Source organism: Trichomycterus rosablanca, chromosome 10 (genome assembly GCF_030014385.1).
Source record: "Trichomycterus rosablanca isolate fTriRos1 chromosome 10, fTriRos1.hap1, whole genome shotgun sequence".
In the NCBI taxonomy this organism is placed as follows: Eukaryota; Metazoa; Chordata; class Actinopteri; order Siluriformes; family Trichomycteridae; genus Trichomycterus; species Trichomycterus rosablanca.
The window spans coordinates 12,731,814-12,753,133 of NC_085997.1; the positions used below are offsets into that span (position 1 = coordinate 12,731,814).

General features: G+C 40.2%; 1 protein-coding gene across 1 annotated transcript; it reads left to right on the top strand.

Annotated features, from left to right (window-relative positions):
• The first annotated feature begins 200 nt into the window (after positions 1 to 200).
• On the top strand, positions 201 to 20,220 carry polr2a (RNA polymerase II subunit A). The gene is made up of 28 exons (XM_063002849.1): positions 201 to 513; positions 1,764 to 1,896; positions 2,060 to 2,196; positions 2,313 to 2,486; positions 2,938 to 3,219; positions 3,335 to 3,496; positions 3,871 to 4,091; positions 4,225 to 4,357; positions 4,443 to 4,567; positions 5,131 to 5,341; positions 5,462 to 5,671; positions 6,537 to 6,705; positions 6,898 to 6,992; positions 7,534 to 7,737; positions 7,849 to 8,071; positions 8,412 to 8,595; positions 8,712 to 8,883; positions 9,816 to 9,921; positions 10,287 to 10,492; positions 11,723 to 12,194; positions 12,321 to 12,421; positions 13,021 to 13,125; positions 13,270 to 13,452; positions 13,584 to 13,787; positions 13,884 to 14,070; positions 14,156 to 14,269; positions 15,892 to 16,041; positions 16,337 to 20,220. The coding sequence occupies exons 1-28, from the start codon at positions 427 to 429 to the stop codon at positions 17,485 to 17,487; spliced, it is 5,901 nt and encodes a 1,966-aa protein (XP_062858919.1). The 5' UTR covers positions 201 to 426; the 3' UTR covers positions 17,488 to 20,220.
• The last annotated feature ends 1,100 nt before the right edge of the window (positions 20,221 to 21,320 follow it).

Genomic DNA, 21,320 nt, shown 5'->3' on the forward strand with positions numbered 1-21,320 from the left:
GGCTGGGCGTCAAACTTGATGAATTTTTCATGAGCGCCACTCTGTCAACCAATGAACGTTAAGAACCGAGTGGCCTTATCCCGCCTCCTAGCCATTCGGTCCCTGGGTTGTTGAGTGTGTAAACCCGTAGTGGTGCGTGCAGTCTATATAATGCCGTGTGCGGAAAACTGCCTTTCAGATGCGCTTAGAGCGCACCGGAGTTTAGATCAGGGAAGGAGAGGGGCTAGCAAATAGTGTGTAAATTTAAATTTTATAAAATTATAAATAAACACACTGGGTCGTAATAAACGTAGTTACTAGGAAGCCGCCATCGGACACGTTCCGGTCACCTGTAGGTGCCAGGAGAAGGTGTTGGTGGCGTTTCCGAGCCGTTCCCTCAGTGAAAGCGGCGTGCTGGGGGAGGACGAGTCTCTTTGAATAGACAGGATGCACGGACCGCCTTCCAGCGACAGCGCATGCCCACTGCGCCTCATCAAGAGAGTTCAGTTCGGCATCATCAGTCCAGATGAGCTTGTAGGTTTTTACCTTTACGCAGGGTTATTCTATTCATTTTTTATCCGATATTCACAGTTATTAAAATCTAGCTGAATGGTTTCACTTTAGCAAAGTTTTATTTACAATGCACCTTATTTGTTGTAGTTAGCTTAGCTTGTAGCTAACACATGTGCCCTGTTCTAGCAGGCGCACGTTGAAGCAACTTGAACACACTAGGAATTGCTTTAAATTTTATGTTAGTGCAGAACATTTGTAAATCCCTTATTTGGCTATGAGTTATTGTTTTTTTTTTATTAAAAAGCCTACAAGCTTTGTCCCCAAGTTTCCCATCAAACCAAACGTTGTCTTGCTCTTGTGTTCGAAAATAAAATCTTATAAACGAAACAATACGCATGCTTTTTGTTAATATTCTGTATTAGATTGTGAGATATAGCTGGGCGATATGCCACAATCTGACATGTAGCTTTTTGCATATATTACATTAAAACACTCGACATGTGAAGTGAGTTTCTGATTCGAAGTTCTTGAGGGTTACTGCAACATCAAATGTACGTTATGTCATTTCAGTTAAAATACATGATCTGTATGTTAGTACTGGTCATTGGAGAGATTCTGGACCAGAAATATAGTTAAAGCAGTGCACTTTTTTGGGCTAGTTAAAGTGTTGATCACCAAGTTGGTTATATAAAAAACAGTCTGTTGATTCTATTATTCTATTCTATATAAAGGTATGTTTTACAAGATGGATTGGAGTAAAACTGTACATAAATGTGTGTGTAAATGTGTTTATGTATATGTCTATATTTATGTGTGTATGTATGTGTCTATATTTATGTGTGTATATATATATATGTGTGTGTGTGTATATATATTCACACACACATGCATATATTAATAATCTAAGGTTTTATTGTAATGTTGAGCTCTAAAGCAAACACAGTAAACATGTCAGTGATTTGACCCAGATTTAGTATTATTCAGACTTCATGTTGGTCTATAAAAGTGTCATGAAATGCATGTTAAACTCTATAACACATCCCTGAATGTACATCTCGACTGAAACCTAGAGTTGCACATATTTTGGATTAAAAAAATGTAACTTTAAACTTGCATCTGGTAAAAGGTTATGCTATTGCTGCAACCATGGTTTTAACTTGTTGGATAGTAATACATGCACATTTCTCACATGGTTGCACTGAATTTGCTTTGTATATGAAGGTGAATTCACTCACTTAAACTTTTTGATATGTTTCTTAATCTCTTTCCAGAAACGGATGTCAGTTACCGAAGGGGGCATCAAGTACCCTGAGACAACAGAGGGTGGACGCCCAAAACTGGGGGGCCTCATGGATCCCCGGCAGGGGGTCATTGAACGTTCAGGCAGATGCCAGACATGTGCAGGTAATTAATAACACCAGAGTTGTATTAGCAAAATAAAACTGACAAGGATTGTTTTCAGGTGACTCACTTATTTCTGCCATTTCCAGTAAACATGTAATTTGTGTGTGCATATTTTATAGTTATAAATGAACTAATCATAAATTTGTTAACCTGCGTTAAACAGGTAACATGACTGAATGCCCAGGTCACTTTGGGCACATTGAGCTGGCTAAGCCTGTCTTTCACGTTGGCTTTATTACAAAAATCATGAAAGTCCTTCGCTGTGTGTGCTTCTTTTGCTCCAAACTGCTGGTTGATGCGGTATGTATTGTTACAATTTTCTATCTTAATTTTTTTATCCCCAGACAACTAACTGTTCTGTGCAGCATGCATTTGGTCTTTTAAAAGTAAGCTTTGTCCCACTATGCATCTTACAGAATAACCCAAAGATCAAAGACATCTTGATCAAGTCAAAAGGCCAACCCCGAAAGCGTCTGATCCACGTTTATGACCTATGTAAAGGCAAAAACATTTGTGAGGGTGGAGAGGAAATGGACAACAAGTTTGGAGTGGAGCAGCCTGAAAATGATGAGGACCTCACAAAAGAGAAGGTACTGAGCTAAAAGGCTGTTTTACACTTAAATGTACATATTAGATACAAAAGCAGGACCTAAGGAAATGAATGTGATCATTAATGAGCTTAAGCAAACCATGGATACCAGTTTCTTTTAACCAATAACTGACAGTCGTGAGCTCATAGCATCCCATCAAAATGTCATTAAGCTTAATACAAACAAGTCTTTAATTGAGTTAATAAACAGTATAACGTAGTTAACACTGCAGTAACGTAGAATGAACACCATGAACAGGACCAGCCTTTGGGCTGTTTAGTATCAGTATGTAATATACTTCAAACAGTTTGAGACTTGCTTAGTTGTTTAATAGTTATGTTAATTATTTAAACATTATTGGATTAAAAAGTTTTAATAATTTGGTAAGATGTGATTGTCCAGATTAGATTAAACAAATTGTACATGGTTGTAACTTATTTGTTGTCGGCAGGGTCATGGTGGCTGTGGGCGGTACCAGCCTCGGATCCGGCGCTCTGGTTTGGAACTCTATGCTGAATGGAAGCATGTTAATGAAGACTCTCAGGAGAAAAAGATTCTCCTCAGCCCTGAGCGTGTGCATGAGATCTTTAAGCGCATTTCAGATGAGGAGGATATTATCCTGGGTATGGATCCCAAATATTCAAGGCCTGAATGGATGATTGTGACTGTGCTGCCTGTTCCACCACTTGCTGTTAGACCTGCTGTGGTCATGCAGGGATCTGCAAGGAACCAGGTGAGTGTTTTGATGTAATTATTATTATAATTATGTTCCCGTTTTATTAGTAGTTCCACAGAGAAACCTTGTTTGAGGTTGTGTGCAAGTAATGTATTTATGTTCTGCCCCACAGGATGACTTGACACACAAGCTTGCTGACATTGTGAAAATTAATAACCAGCTGCGGCGAAATGAACAAAGTGGGGCTGCTGCCCATGTCATAGCAGAAGACGTCAAGCTCCTGCAGTTCCATGTAGCCACAATGGTTGACAACGAGCTGCCTGGATTGCCAAGAGTAAGCTGTTTTCCCCAGAATAACTGAGCAAAATGTAGTACCACATCCCCTTCCTTAGACACAGCCAGTTATGTCTGTGTAGATGCCCGACCAGCCAATAGCACTGCTGTGGTTTAGAACCCTGGATCCCAGCTGTAATGGGCTAGCATAATTTATCTTCATGCAACCCAAGTAGCTGTGGCTGTACTTATTTTAACCATACTGTTTATGTACACCGATACACTTTTCTGACACATCCTCACGTTGTTGGTTACTGCTGTAGAAACAGCCCTCTTCTACTAGATAATAACCTGTAGTGCACAAAAAATGTCCTAATTATGGTTGTTCTGGATTACATGTAAAAAATTTTACCTTACGTCAAACTCTGATTTCAGGCAATGCAAAAATCAGGCCGTCCGCTGAAATCCATCAAACAGAGATTAAAAGGTAAAGAGGGGCGAGTACGTGGTAACCTTATGGGAAAGCGTGTAGACTTTTCTGCACGAACTGTCATCACGCCGGACCCTAACTTGCAGATTGATCAGGTCGGCGTACCCCGCTCCATTGCTGCAAATATGACTTTCCCAGAAATCGTCACACCATTTAACATTGACAGGTAAATTATTTCACAAAATCATATTAAATACAAGCTGTTTAGGTTGATGTGCTGTAGATTCCAGCAATGTTTCCATATAATTGTTAAAGTATGATGCTTGTTTAATGGTTGTCATAACTCTCAACCTTTTTAGGTTGCAGGAGCTTGTAAGGAGAGGTAACAGTCAGTATCCCGGAGCTAAATACATTATCCGTGACAATGGCGATCGAATTGACCTTCGATTCCACCCAAAACCCAGTGATCTTCATCTGCAGATTGGCTACAAGGTGAAATGAACTGCCTACAGTTATGGTCTAAATGTGTTTTTCCTCATTAAACATGTTTTTCATAGTCTGACTGATTTGTTTTCAGGTGGAACGACATATGTGCGATGGTGATATTGTCATCTTCAACAGACAGCCCACCTTGCACAAAATGTCTATGATGGGTCACAGGGTTCGAATCCTGCCATGGTCCACGTTTCGACTTAACCTCAGGTATATTTTTCTATCAAAGAAAATATGCAACAATATTAAATGGAGCACTTATAGAACCAGAGAAATTGTACTTCACTGTACCTTTAAATCAAGAGTGGATAATGTTGTTTTCACACATTTGGGACCTTGATATTGTTGCATGGCTGTCAGAAATATTTCACTGTGGATTCTTATGAGATCTGAGAGTAAATAGTTTGAATGTCAATTTGTATTAAAACTGTCATTTTTGGTTGGATTTCTAATGGTGGTGTTACATATACAGTTAAAAGCACTTGAATTAGACTAATGATTTTGGCCTAATTGTACCCTTGCCATTAATTGCTCCCTTATTGACATCACACTAAAATTAAATCATAAGTTCTTCAAACATTTTGGAAAGCAAGTTTTAAAGACAATATAATTAAGACATTCGTGTAATAAGTCATCTGCTGTGAATCAATAATGGTATACTGCACTGGCATGTTCGGTTTAGATTTAAACATGCTTTTTTAAACATACTCTTTCTGGGGCCTTTTTTGATGAGGAAACAATTATTTTTGCCTCATGTTCCGTCTCCTCCTCAGTGTAACGACTCCTTACAATGCTGACTTTGATGGGGACGAGATGAACCTGCACTTGCCTCAGTCCTTGGAGACCCGTGCTGAGATTCAGGAACTGGCCATGGTACCACGTATGATTGTGACACCACAGTCCAACAGACCCGTCATGGGTATTGTACAGGACACGCTCACTGCCGTGCGCAAGTTCACCAAAAGAGATGTCTTCTTGGAGCGGGTATGTGTCATTGTCTTAACTAATGGACTTAAAATTTAAGTGTGAAATTAAAGATGTGTTCTGCAGCAGCATACAGTTCTCTTGGAATTGTATTTAACTGGGTGTCTGTGCTTCCATCAGGGGGAAGTGATGAATCTCCTGATGTTCCTGTCTACCTGGGATGGGAAAGTGCCCCAGCCTGCTATCTTGAAACCACGTCCACTGTGGACTGGCAAACAGCTCTTCAGCTTGATTATTCCAGGCCACATCAATGTGATTCGTACACACAGCACACATCCGGACGATGAGGACAGTGGCCCATATAAGCACATCTCTCCTGGAGACACAAAGGTACATAATCACCATGTATAAAGTTGCCTTGTGTCCAGTTAGGGTAGACATATCAGGTTAGTCATAGATCAGTGGTACTGATGATGGCAACACTGTTTTACTGCTACAAGTGATCCATTGTTTGCAGGTCTAGAACCACAAGTGTTGTGTGTAAAGTCCAAAAACAGCAACAGAAAATTTGCTGCTCATAAACTTACACACTTGGTAATTGGTTGTCACCTACAGCCATTTCAGTGCATTAGCATTTCTTTTTAAGCAAGACCCCCCCCCCCCCCCCCCTCCCTTCCTCTTATTGTTATAACAAAATTTATTAGTAGCTGTTTAACAATTATGTAAATATCACTATTGAAATGCCCTTCAACATTTCCTAAACTGTCCAGTAGTTTACTGTTGCAGGCTATTGCTAATGGATAATGTCTTTGAAAAAAAAGGCTTGCAAACCAATGATCCTGTGACAACATAAGCACAGGCTGGTCAGTGAATCCTTAGCCAACGTATCATTACAGTAATGAGGTAAGAACCTCTGCATTTATGCTTGCACAGTATATATTGTAGGGGGATGGTTACATCTCATTTACAACTTTCTCACAGATCTAAAATTAAGGACTTTTGCGTGAAGCCAAAAATCATTGAGCTAATTCAAAGATTTCATACCTATACCTTTCATGCCTTGTAAAAATCTGAGTAAACAAGGTGTTAAAAAATAGAAACCTCTCATTTCCAGTGCTGAGGGCCTGCCAAGTGTCATCACACTAAGGTGTAATTAATGGTACCACCTAAATCATGTTGTAATTCACGAACAATGTTCCATCAGTCTCGTAAGGCTTAATCTTAGCTGAAGTACAGATTTCTGCTCTTATTGCAGGTAATTGTGGAGAATGGAGAGTTGATTATGGGCATCCTGTGTAAAAAATCACTGGGTACGTCTGCTGGCTCTCTCGTCCACATATCTTACCTGGAAATGGGACATGACATTACCCGCCTTTTTTACTCCAACATTCAAACCGTGGTCAACAACTGGCTGCTCATTGAGGGTAAGTTAGGATAACTTTTTTTTTTTTTTCCTCTCTCTCTCCCTCTCTCTCTCTCTCTCTCTCTCTCTCTCTCTCTCTCTCTCTCTCTCTCTCTCTCTCTCTCTCTCTCTCTCTCTTTATCTCTCTCCCTCTCCTCCCACTGCTTCTATCTTGGAATTTATCATTTGGTTTTTTTTTTTTTTTTTTTTGAAGGTCACTCAATTGGTATTGGTGACTCTATTGCTGATGCCAAGACTTATCTCGACATTCAGAACACCATCAAGAAGGCCAAGCAAGATGTGATAGAGGTAAGAATTCCTCTGTTTACAGTTTGACACAAGCTGGTGGTTTTTACTTCTCATAAATGCCCTTGCACCCCAGTAATATCTACTGTAAGATAAACATATTGTAAATAAACACAACCTATTTTGAAAGAGAAATGTTCATTTATGTGGGTTCACACCCACAGAAATATTTGATTTCATACGTACTTCATAACCTAATTCCATTAGAATGAGAGTATGTGACTTAAATTAACATAACGTCTATGAAACAATGTTACATAACGTCTAAAAACATAATCTTTGTAAATATATGCTTATTCTGAGATTGTATGCAGCATGTTCAGAAAAACTGGGACCGGCAAGTTAAAAGTAGATCAGCAGGAGATTCATTTATTTAATGGTGAACCTTTGGACTCACTCACGAACTTCCTCAAAGTTCCTCAAGCAACTGCACAGTGCATAATAAAATGTTAATGCTAAAAACCCCTTTCTGATCACCTGTAACGTTTGATGGTTTAAGTACCCAGCTTGCTTTAATGTTCCGAACCTACCACATTTCTTTAAGGTAATTGAGAAAGCTCACAACAATGAACTGGAGCCCACCCCGGGTAACACCCTGAGACAGACTTTTGAGAACCAGGTCAACCGTATTCTGAACGATGCTCGAGACAAGACGGGTTCTTCTGCTCAGAAGTCCCTGTCTGAGTACAACAACTTCAAGTCCATGGTGGTGGCTGGATCCAAGGGCTCCAAAATTAACATCTCTCAGGTGAGTTAGCATTAAACACAATAACAGGCTTTCAGTTACAGAGAAAGTTCTAGAAACACTTAACCCGTCCACGTTTGTGTGTTTCACATGGGTTTTTTTTTTTAAATGCAGGTTATTGCTGTGGTGGGTCAGCAGAACGTTGAGGGTAAGCGAATCCCTTTTGGCTTCAAGCACCGCACTCTTCCTCACTTCATCAAGGATGATTATGGTCCTGAGAGCAGAGGCTTCGTAGAAAACTCCTACCTCGCCGGGCTTACACCAACAGAGTTCTTCTTCCACGCCATGGGAGGCAGAGAGGGTCTGATTGACACAGCTGTCAAAACTGCTGAGACAGGTAGAGAATCAGCATGAACAATGATTTGAAATTGCTTTGAGAAATAACACCATTGTAATCATTGAAATAATCACCAAATCATGAGAAAATTCAGCTACTAGACTCGACTAGACTTGGTTTTGTAATAACATGCTTCATGAAACTGTTCATAATTTTTACTGCATATCACAATACATTAATATTGCTAATTATTGTTTAGTAATATAGGGGTGATTTAAACCAAACAGGTGCAGTGTCATGAATTCCTTAAGGACAAGGCAAAGCCCCAAACATTTACACACGGACTAATATTCACCATTATAGTAGCAAACCTTATACAGCGTATGTTTCTTGCTTTCAGGTTATATTCAGCGTCGTCTGATCAAATCTATGGAGTCCGTCATGGTTAAGTATGATGCCACAGTGAGAAACTCCATCAACCAGGTGGTACAGTTGAGATACGGTGAGGATGGGCTGGCTGCAGAGGCTGTAGAGTTCCAGAACATGGCCACCCTTAAACCATCCCACAAAGCTTTCGAGAAAAAGTGAGTCCTTGTTTCATTGCTGTATGAGATAAAAATGACTGCATGACTAATCCGTTATAGGTTTTTATTTGCCTCAGCTGAATGTCAGTCCAGTGACATTGTTTTCATTCCTCAAGGTTCAAGTTTGACTACACCAATGAACGAGCTCTGCGACGCACCTTGCAGGAGGATGTGTTGAAGGATGTAATGACTAACGCACTTGTTCAGACTTCCCTGGAGAAGGAATTTGAGAAAATGAAGGAAGACCGGGAGATTTTAAGAGCAATCTTTCCCACTGGAGACAGCAAGGCAAGTACTTTTAGTAGTAATGCTTGGACACTATTTAAATTCACAATGCACTGATGAGTGTGAGCTAGGACATGTGCAACAGTGATGGCTTTTAAGGTGAAAATGAATAAGCTTATGGATTACAGCTTTTATGGTAATGTGTAGTATGAAATATACTGGTTTCTGTAAACAGAATATTTATTGATGCATAAACGTGGTTTAGAACATAACTTGCCAGAGTTTTAGTTAAAAGGAAAAACCTTGTTCTCGTGACAATCTAGCGCTGCGGAAAAGTTATCTTTGTATTGGCCATCTTCTTGAAAATAGGCAGTGGTAGGTTGGTGATTATGGTACTGGACTAGTGATCAGAAGGTTGCTGGTTTAAGCTCCCCACTGCCAAGTTGCTTCTGTTGGAACATGAGCAAGACCCTTAACCCTCAGTTTCTTGTATCGCAATCGGCCAAAATTAAGTCGCTTTGGCTAAAAGTGCTGAATGTAAAGAGAAGCCAAAGATATTAAAGATCTAAATGCCCAGGAAACTTTAGTAATGACGTTTCAAATGTCCTGGCACTGTAGAAATGTACTAAAATCTATTTTATCCCTGATAATGCAGCTAACCCTGTCTTGCGCTTACTGTGCTTTATTGGGCAGTCCTGGGTTTGATCCCCAGGTGGAACGGTCTGTGTCCATTTTTGTGTGGACTTTGCATTTTCTCCCCATGTCTGTGTGGGTTTCCTCCAGGAGCTCCGGTTTCCTCCCACAGTCCAAAGACATGCAAGTTGGGTGAATTGGAGATACAAAAATGTCCATGACTGTTTGATCAACTTGTGAACTGATTAATCTTGTGTGGCGAGTAACAGCCGTTTGTCATCAATGTAACCAAAGTGTGTAAAACATGACGTTAAAATCCTAATAAATAAATGCTGTGCTTTATTTCTTTTTCTTTTCTGTAGGTGGTGCTGCCATGCAATCTGGCTAGGATGATCTGGAATGCACAAAAGATTTTCCGCATTAACACACGAACTCCAACAGATCTTAACCCCTTTCGAGTGGTGGAGGGTAGGTAGTCAGTCATAAGTGTTTGAACACAACAGCCTGATTCTTAATATAATTGTAACTTGGGAGTACGTACATGGCTTTCTCAATGCTTCTGACTGCTATGGGTCTATGAAATGAAGCTGTATGGCTTGTGGCATGCTAAATAAAACATTCTAATGGCATTGTGCTATAGGGCTGTGTCTTACACTGTCCTTGGTAGAATCTAGCAGTGTAAGAACTAAATTTACAAAAAATAGATATGCAGTTCTGTACGTTTGCTTTAATCTACTTTTAGGAAATATGATTATTAAATTAGTAAAAAGTTTTGAATTTAAATAACTTCCCATCTGGTAATTAATACATTTGTACATAATTGTGCCATTTAGGTGTGGAAGAACTGAGCAAGAAGCTGGTCATTGTGAATGGTGACGATCCACTAAGCAGGCAGGCCCAACAAAATGCTACTCTTCTGTTTAACATCCATCTCCGCTCTACCCTCTGCTCCCGACGAATGACTGAGGAGTTTCGGCTCAGCACTGAGGCGTTCGAGTGGTTGCTTGGTGAAATTGAGACCAAGTTTAACCAGTCAATTGTGAGTACTAAATAGGGTTGGGTGGTATGACGGTATTACGGTATACCGCGGTATTCAAAACGGTATTTTTTAAATGTGAAGCGCCAAATTTCTGCTTCAGGTTTACCTTGAAAACTGAGACTTTAGGACATTCGCGCATCCACAGTAAGGGAGGGGTGGGAGTGGTAGGCGGTTGGAGCTCACTGATTGGTTGTGGGGTGCTCACTGTGTAAGGTGATAACAGAGACAAGTGAAGAGCCACACTGGCTAGCGTTAGCTGTGAGGTAACGAGCAGAAACTTAAACGGCTCATATTTAAATTTTCCGAAATCAACATTTATCAGTTCAACCGGAAATTAACACAAGCGCGTGCATGTGTGGATATGTACGTATTAACTTGATATATATTTAGTGTAAATTGAGCACAAGTGTGGAGAATAAGGAGCAAACAGTAATAACGTTACGCCCGATCCCCTGTTCTGACTTGTCTGCAGTAGTTTTTCCTGCCCGTGTAAGGACTATTTATTCCTAAATAAAAGCGCTATTTTAAGAAAAAAGAATCTCACCTGTCGTGTAATGTGAATTATAAATATATTGTCTGGCCCTTTAAGAATGTTAAGTGCACTATAGGGTGCAGGGAGCGAGTGTGTAGGGAAGATTTCGGAATTGACCTTTTCCGACTGTGCTCATGGTGTTTTGCACTGAGCTTGTGTGACATTTAAAGTAGCGTTCTCGTTAAACCACTCAAATGTTTGAATTATTTTACATCAGTCATCGCAACATTAACATTTACATTCATATTTTTTGTTACGGTATAGAACTTAATTCTTATTACATAAGTAATAAGTATTACAGGCATAACTAATCGTACACGTTCATACACTTTTAAGAAATAGCTATAACTATAAACCTACCAGTTAACTTTTGAAATATATTGAACTGTTTAGCCTGCTGTTCTGTTTTGTGTGGGCAGTGAGAGGTTACAATGGCTAAATGTTATTTGTTAATGTTGGAAAGTGTATTTGATACAGATGCATTTATACTTATGCGTATTTAATATAGATCAGATAGTATAAGCATTGAAATAACACTGAAATATTGTGTACACTGTAAAGTTTGCCTGCATTTGGCAAGCCTGCTGAGAATTTATAGGTAGTAGGTGTATAGTAAGTGGATAAGAAATGAGTATGAGGTGTTAATATGCATTTATTTATATATAATTTATATATATTACATTTTCTTCCTCTCTAAGGCTCACCCTGGTGAGATGGTGGGTGCTCTGGCTGCTCAGTCTCTGGGTGAGCCTGCCACCCAGATGACATTGAACACTTTCCATTATGCTGGTGTGTCTGCCAAGAACGTCACCCTGGGTGTGCCTCGACTTAAAGAGCTGATTAACATCTCCAAGCGTCCCAAGACTCCCTCTCTGACGGTGTTCCTGCTGGGCCAGGCAGCCCGTGATGCAGAGCGAGCAAAAGACATCCTATGTCGCCTGGAGCATACCACTTTGCGCAAGGTCACAGCCAACACGGCCATCTACTATGACCCCAACCCCCAGAGCACGGTTGTGTCTGAGGATCAGGAGTGGGTGAACGTTTATTATGAGATGCCTGACTTTGATGTAACTCGTATCTCTCCATGGCTGCTGCGTATCGAGCTGGATCGTAAACACATGACTGACCGTAAGCTCTCTATGGAGCAGATTGCAGAGAAGATTAATGCAGGTAAGACAAGATTACAGGGCTAAGTGTGCCAATTTCAGTGAGGTCGTTCCCAAAATTGTTTCATCTTGGAGGAAAATTGAGATGCATTCCTTTAAAAATTCTTTATCTGCTTTTTTCTGCACCAAGGTTTTGGTGATGATCTGAACTGCATCTTCAATGATGACAACGCTGAGAAACTGGTGCTGCGTATTCGGATCATGAACAGTGATGAGCACAAGATGCAGGAGGTGCGTAACTGTCATGGTTGTACTGGATCTGAAATAATTACAGATTAAGCAGTTCAAATCTTTCTGGTTATTCTATAATTATCATATAAACAAAAATGCTCAACTGTTATTGAAAATTAATCAAGTTGTCTATCAACAATTGCAACAGTGACGGCAACAATGCAGTTGTAGTCTGGTGGTTAAGGTACGGGACTAGTAAGTAGGTCACTGGTTCAAACCCCACCACTGCCAGGTTGCCACTGTTGGACCCTTGAGCAAGGCCCTCAGCCCTCAATTGATTAGACTGTATACTGCTAAATGCAAACAATACAATAAATGACTTTTACTGTCTAATTATGGCACACACAAGCAATACAAAATACAGCTCACATAGCATTTATGATGGTGTAAATGAGCAGGTAGTTGCTTTGCACAAGCCAGAAGCATTTCTTCCTTTACTACCAAGCAGCCAGTGTAGTTAGTATAGTTTAGATTTGTAAGGAATTGGGCCTAATGCTGTTTTTGCTATAATATAATACCAAAAATGGTCCTGTTTAAAAGCCTATCACATGTAGTCAATGTCATTACCAGTTACACTGTGTTCTGGTTTGTCCATCCAGGATGAGGAGGTGGTGGATAAGATGGACGACGATGTGTTTCTGCGGTGCATTGAGTCAAACATGCTGACCGACATGACCCTGCAAGGCATTGAACAAATCAGCAAGGTAGAAACACCTTTATTTTTATCCTTTGCAAAACCTTTTCCTACTTATAAATTATCTACAAAGGGTTTATTTAACAAATGCAAATAGATGCTTAAATGTTTTTCATGTCTTTGTGTTGTACTCATGCTAATTACTTCTTTCCAGGTGTACATGCATCTTCCACAGACAGAAAACAAGAAAAAGACCATAATCACAGAGGAGGGAGAATTTAAAGCCCTTCAGGAATGGATTCTGGAAACAGACGGTGTCAGTCTTATGAGAGTTCTCAGTGAAAAGGACGTGGACCCGGTTAGGACCACCTCCAACGACATTGTGGAGATTTTTACTGTAAGAATTTGTTCTTTGACTTGTCAAAACTGACAGTTTGAAATTATTAGATGCATGTACAACAGGCTAGTCGGTAAATGCAGCTGTTTGTATTTTATTACTAAGCTGTTTACCCATTCTTTTACCCACAGGTACTTGGTATTGAGGCAGTGCGAAAGGCTCTGGAGCGAGAATTGTACCATGTCATTTCGTTTGATGGTTCCTATGTGAACTATCGCCACCTTGCTCTGCTGTGTGACACGATGACCTGCAGAGGTCACTTGATGGCCATCACCCGTCACGGCATCAACAGACAAGACACTGGGCCACTCATGAAGTGCTCTTTTGAAGAGACTGTAAGAACTAAAAACTTTTAAACACTGAAATAAAACATGTCCAAGCATTGCTCTGTTTGATATGACCCTGTTGCACACTAATTTTGTCCTGTCTAGGTGGATGTGTTGATGGAAGCCTCATCCCACGGAGAAAGTGATCCAATGAAGGGAGTTTCTGAAAACATCATGCTGGGACAACTGGCTCCTGCTGGCACTGGTTGCTTTGACCTGCTGCTGGATGCTGAGAAATGCAAATATGGCATGGAGATCCCCACCAACCTTCCTGGCATCAGTGTAGCTGGACGTGAGTAGGCAGAACAGGATTACTAAAAACGGTGGTGAAGTAGGCATGTCTCTCTAATCTTTACCTCCTTTTTTTTTTATTTTAGCCACTGGAATGTTCTTTGGCACTGCTCCCAGCCCTATGAGTGGCATGTCCCCATCTATGACACCTTGGAACACAGGTGCCACCCCAGCTTATGGTGCCTGGTCACCCAGTGTTGGTAAGTACAGGCATTTTTGGAAAATAGAATTGGGTTCCCTGGAATTCTTTATCATTTCAAATGTGGTCTTGTGGGTACATACTGTTTAATTTATGTAAAAAAGATATTGAAAAGTCACAAGTTTCTTTTATTTATTTCTGTAAGTTTTATTGTGGGTTTTTTGCTCTCCCATCTTTCCACCCAATCTAGTCACTTGCACTCCATTATGTCACTCTCCTTAGCCAAACAATCACATGATCAGACTGCTGGATCTCACGACACATTGGCATCCAAGGAAACGAAGAGGCCGACAGGCTAGCCCATAAACCTCCAATCATACAACCAAAAAATAAGCTATTAATATCGGATACCAAACCACAGATCTTGAAATACATCAGTAACAAATAGCAACTGAAATGGGAAACGACAATAAACTCCATAAAATATTCCCCCAACATCAACACACTTCACAAACCTATGCCAACAAACAGAATGGAGCAATCTGTATGGACTAGATGCCGCATCGGACCACCAAATTGACTCATTCACACATATTGAGGGGGACCCTCACCAACATGTAAAATATGCCATACCATCATAACACAAACACATTATGGAATGTCACAAAATGCAGTACAATAAGGAATCCCAAATAATATAATAGAAATTTTCGACTCAACACTAAAGTAATACAATCACGAATATAAAACTGAGGACTCGCATATGAAGATAAATAAAACAAAAACGAAACAGACTATGACTTGGATGAATAAATAAATAAAACTTCAATGATTGCCATGAATGTAACCAGTGTTAACATAGCGTTAAACCATAAAATAAACAAACCTGCTCACAGTCGCTGACTTCTTCTTACCACCAGTGGTGGGATCCCACACAGCCAAATCATGCTATGCTTTATGTGGCTTCCACCCCAAAAACGATGGGAACAATGTATATATGCAAGATGCGGCACCAAATTGACCCATAACTACCTGCTAAAAGGAGACCAGGCCCCCACTTGCCCCCCTCTGTAAATCAAGAACTTCTATTAAACACATTCTCTACTAATGCAAACAAATGAAAACCATCAGAACACAATTCTACAATATGAACAGCTACAAGGAAGTTCTCACATCAGAACCCCTTCCCCCAAAACTGCTTACATTCTTGGACTCACAATTACAAAGTTGGACTCGTCACACACACTTTTAACCACCATATGGACATAAAAAAAAAAGAACCCACCACCCTTAAATTTAAATAATCTTAATAGCAGCTGACATGGTGTTAAGAATTAAACAAACCCCACTTGTGCTATGCTAGCCCATTACCCTTGGGATCCAAAGTTTGAGTCCATAGTGGTGCTATCAGTTGGTTGGGTGTCTACTTACAGACATGGGTGGGGATGAGGCCCCACAATGGATTGCCATGTTGTCCACAGGGTGTGTTGCTGTGATGTGCCAGGTGATTCTGGGAAAACCAGATTCTCTTCTCCTGACCAGGATGATGTAGTGGTAAAACATGAAAGTGAAACGAAAAGTTACACCACCTCTTGGTTAAAGCGGGGTGCATGTTGTTAGACATCTGGTTTAGAAAGACTATGTAGTGTTCTGTGCCTAACCTTGCTTTTTTCCTCTATACAGGGAGTGGAATGACTCCTGGAGCAGCAGGTTTCTCACCCAGTGCTGCATCTGATGCCAGTGGCTTTTCTCCGGGTTACTCGCCTGCATGGTCTCCCACACCTGGCTCTCCTGGTTCTCCTGGACCAGCCAGCCCCTACATACCCTCTCCAGGTCAGCTTGTACACCATTTGTGTAGAAATTTCTTGCCAAAAACTATGAAATGTTTTATTCAATTAGTTATCAATCATTAAGCACTTTCTTACTGTAGTTTCACCCAGCCACGTAGAAAATATTATTAATTAAAAAAATACAAGTGTTAAGGTTCTTTAAAACTGCTAAACAGGATTACTTCTTGGTTCTTAAGTCCTATTGGTTGTCCTAAACTAGGTTACGTACTTTAAACATGAAGCAATTTTTGTTTTGACATGTGAAGTATTAGTCTAAATTCTTTCATTCTCCCCTGCAGGTGGCGCCATGTCTCCAAATTATTCACCTACATCACCAGCCTATGAGCCCCGCTCCCCTGGAGGATACACCCCACAGAGTCCAGGATACTCCCCAACATCGCCCTCTTACTCCCCAACTTCTCCTTCATACTCTCCAACCAGCCCCAACTATAGCCCAACATCGCCGTCTTATTCTCCCACCTCTCCATCCTACTCTCCGACCTCTCCATCATACTCTCCTACATCTCCAAGCTACTCGCCAACGTCACCCTCCTACTCTCCAACTTCGCCATCCTATTCGCCCACCTCGCCATCTTACTCCCCGACGTCTCCGTCCTATTCTCCAACTTCACCTTCTTATTCCCCAACGTCACCCAGCTACAGCCCGACATCGCCGTCATATTCACCGACCTCTCCATCTTACTCGCCCACTTCTCCGTCATACTCTCCTACCTCGCCATCCTATTCTCCAACATCACCCTCGTATTCTCCAACATCGCCCAGCTACAGTCCGACTTCACCTAATTACACCCCCACTTCACCCAGCTACTCACCAACTTCTCCATCGTACAGCCCCACCTCACCTTCCTATTCGCCCACCTCTCCGAATTACACCCCCACCAGCCCAAATTACTCTCCAACATCCCCGTCTTATTCACCCACCTCTCCGTCTTACTCTCCATCCAGTCCCAGGTACACCCCTCAATCTCCCACTTACACCCCGAGCTCTCCATCTTACAGTCCAAGTTCCCCATCTTACACTCCTACTTCACCCAAATATACCCCCACCTCACCATCATACAGCCCCAGTTCTCCAGAATACACCCCCACTTCACCCAAATACTCGCCCACTTCACCAAAGTACTCTCCAACATCACCCAAATACAGTCCCACTTCTCCAACGTACTCGCCCACTACGCCGAAATACAGCCCTACTTCACCCACCTATTCTCCGACATCGCCTACCTATACCCCAACCAGCCCAAAATACTCGCCCACTTCGCCTACCTACTCTCCGACGTCGCCCAAATACTCTCCCACATCTCCGACGTACTCGCCTACTAGTCCTAAAGGCTCTACGTACAGTCCCACTTCTCCCGGATACAGTCCAACCTCGCCTACGTACAGTCCGACAATTAGTCCAGAAGACAGCGATGAGGACAACAACTAAAGCTGATTGGATGAGAGGTGCCAGTGTGTTCTGTTCTTTGATTTCCTTTTTAATTCTGAGGAAAAGACAATGTTGGCATGGAACATTGGCACAAAACTTTGGCACCTGTGATTCAGACAGAAGAAAACGAAGGAGCTTAGGTTCCCGCGTGTGAAAAGTTCTGAAACCTTTTCAGACATCTGCAAACATGCTCTATTTACTGTAAGTCTATAGAGTTGAACTCTAGAACCAGCTGCCTTTGAACATGAACTTAAGGTTCATGGGTGGTTTATTGCACCACAGGTGGTTGGTTGGGGGAGCGAAGGAGGGAATATGTCATCTGAAATTCAGTGTTGAATATAGAAATCAGTGAGCTTGAAGTATTGCTGAAATCCTTTAGAATGAATAGAGAATTGTATCTTCAGATGGAATTTTGACTTAATCTTTAGACTAAATTGAAATACGCAGAGATTTTACTGAAACGTATCTAACGTTGACTTTGAATTTTTTTTTTTGGCTCTGTAAATATTCGCTTGTCTGTTTATCCATGTGAATGGAAAGAATCAAAAGTGAAAAGCTAATGTAAATGGTTATTGAGCCAGATTTTGTTTGTTCATGGAAATTCAAATTCTGTAAAAAGTTTTAAACACAGCATGTATATATACATTTGAGAGTTGAGTGCGAAAATTTGCATACCTTAAAAACAAAAATATAAATTTAAAAATGTTGTTTGATTGTTCTTACAACTAACCTTTAAATTTGCATTTCCCCTTTCTGAATGTTATGGATATTTTCTAAATGTATGTCACCACTTGCCAAACTCTTTATCTACTTTATCTCAATCTAGTTTTGTCACTTATGAAATTTTAGTTTGTCATACAAGTATGCTCACCATACATTAATAAAGCTATAATTTAAATATCGCCTGCTTACTTGATGCTAATATTTTGTACTGTAATGTGTTAATTTTGTACCTACACACAGTATTCTTCAATTAAATTCATAGCTAAATTGATTACAATGTAACAATTCTATAGAAACTTATATTATCCGTACAGAAGTAGGTAAAAGCTATTAACCACCGATGATGGATATTAAAGTGGTTGTTTATATGATTGCGAGTGAATAAGCAATGTCATGCAGCAAATTCTGATTCTCTCGAACTACTCACAATAGTGAGTTCAAAATAGTCTTCAATTTAACATAGATTGTAATTCTATTGGCTTGTGAACGTTATTGAATTAGCTTTGTTTGCGCAGGATATTTGGCTTTTATGTAACCATTGATATTTTTGCAGATTAATTCTCATTTAAAAACATGAATGCAAACTTTTGCACTCAACTATAATCTGTCCAGCCCTTTCGCTGGTCACAAAAATAAGAGGGGTCATATTTAGTGACCACTTATAGGAGGTGTAAAGGGGGTTGGCTTTGTTTTGATAGTTTAAAGAACATGTTTTTGTATCCCACTGTGCCCAGAGTAACACATTTTCATCTTACACCAGCATTCTTATGCTAAATTCAGCAACTGCAAAGATAAGGTGGTCAGCAATAGTTCCCCTCTAATCTCAGAGGAGTGTTAAGTTTTTGAATTTCTATTTTTTCCATGTGATTTTAGTGTTAAAGGAGGAGTGAATTGGTTGTGTGTATGTTGGCTTAATGTTTAAACCAGTTAATGTTTTTTTTTTGTTTGTTTGTTTTTTTGCTTAATCTTTCTTCAAACTGCTTTTGCAGTGTAACTTTACTGATTACCAAGTGTATGTATAAATATTACCTCTTCAGTCTGTTAAACATCAGTTGACCATGATTTTTTTTTTTTTTTTTTTTTTTCTTTTGCATTTTTAGTTTTGTGTGACTAGGTTTACTTTGGTTTTAGGAGGTTCTTTTTGATTCCTTTTGGAAAATCTTGGACATCTTAGTCTGAAATTGACTACACTAGGCTGTTTTATTTAAAGCTAAATGGACGCTTTAAACAGCAGGGGGCAACAAAGACCAAATTAAATGGCATATATAGAGCGACATACTTGAATCTTCAGTTCCTCAATACTTTAACTTGATAAAGTCTGATTGTCCCAGAATTTATTATAGAATTAGGGTGGTACACCAGGTGGGTATGTCCTCCTCCTTACTCCAATGCATCCAAATGTAGCCTGTGATTTTTCCTAAATCTTTTATATTAAATTTACTGTTTCAGCAGTTTGGCTTGCAGTTGTAGAAGGGTCAGATGCTGTTATACTGGGAACTGTTGTGCAGCAAAAGTCTTGTTTAATATGTGGAACCAGGGTTAATTCCTGACATGAGAGGCCTTTGTATAGCTTTATAGACTGATGTCATGACTGTCTGTGCAGTCAAAAGTAAACCAGTTATGTACTCCCCATCGATGGGTGCAGAATGAGAGCCTTGTCTCGCTAAAAGCTACTTTGTGTAAATGGTAGTTTTAAGGCCTTAGATTACACTTAGCAGAACAGGGTTGTCTGTATATCTGCCTTCAAAAAATGTTTCTTACTAAAGTTTGAGTCACTTGAGTCAGCTGTGTACCCAGGCTTCTGTATAATGTATTTCAGAGAGCATGAGTTTTGTATGTATGTAAGCTGACATGGTCAGCTTCAGTTTAAGCAAATACTGAGCCTGGGATTAAAGGGGAGAATGGATTATAAATCTAAAATACAATTGTCACTGTATAGAAGCAGTCTTCCCTAATTCTCTGTATCTGTTTGTTTTGACTTGATAAAAACAATAAAAAGTTCACCTATAACTCTTTACATTGCTTTTTTTTTGGCTTAGTGTGAAGTCTGGCCTTGATTCCATTTAAACAGACTTTGAAGCTTTTGTATTGGCAAATAGGTGGATGGGCACCTTAGATGGGCATTTCACCAGTAACTATATACACTGATCAGCCATAACATTAAAACCACCTCCTTGTTTCTACATTCACTGTCCATTTTATCAGCTCCACTTACCATATAGAAGCACTTTGTAGTTCTACAATGACTGACTGTAATCCATCTGTTTCTTTGTTAGCCCCCTTTCATGCTGTTCTTTAATGGTCAGGACTCTCCCAGGACCACTACAGAGCAGGTATTATTTGGGTGGTGGATCATTCTCAACACTGCAGTGACACTGACATGGTGGTGGTGTGTTAGTGTGTGTTGAGCTGATATAAGTGGATAAGACACAGCAGTGCTGTTTTTAAACATCTCACTGTCACTGCTGGACAGAATAGTCCACCAACCAAAAATGAAGGTGAACCACCACTGATGGTCTAGAAGATGACCAACTCAAACGGCAGCAATAGATGAGCGATCGTCTCTGACTTTACATCTACAAGGTGGACCAACTAGGTAGGAGTGTCTAATAGAGTGGACACAGTATTTAAAGACTCCAGCAGCGCTGCTGTGTCTGATGCACTCATACAAGCACAACACAACCATGTCAGTGTCGCTGCTGAGAATGATCCACCACATAAATAGTACCTGCTCTGTGGTGGTCCTTACTACTAAAGAACAGGGTGAAAGCAGGCTAAAAAGGTAGGTAGAGAAACAGATGGACTACAGTCAGTAATTGTAGAACTACAAAGTGCTTCTATATGGTAAGTGGAGCTGATAAACAAGGAGGTTAAGGGGACTTTTCACTCGCCACAACAGATTAACCTGGATACACATTGTACTGATTTCTCTTTGTTTACATTTCACACTGTCCCAACTTTTCTTTAATTAAGGTTTGTACATTGTTTGCACAATAAAAATATACTATAATAAAATATGAAAAAATGTGTTTGCTTACTAATAACCTGATGATGTGTTTACGTACCTACTAAGATGGTGTTGCTATCAACAATAGAGCTGTATAGAGAGG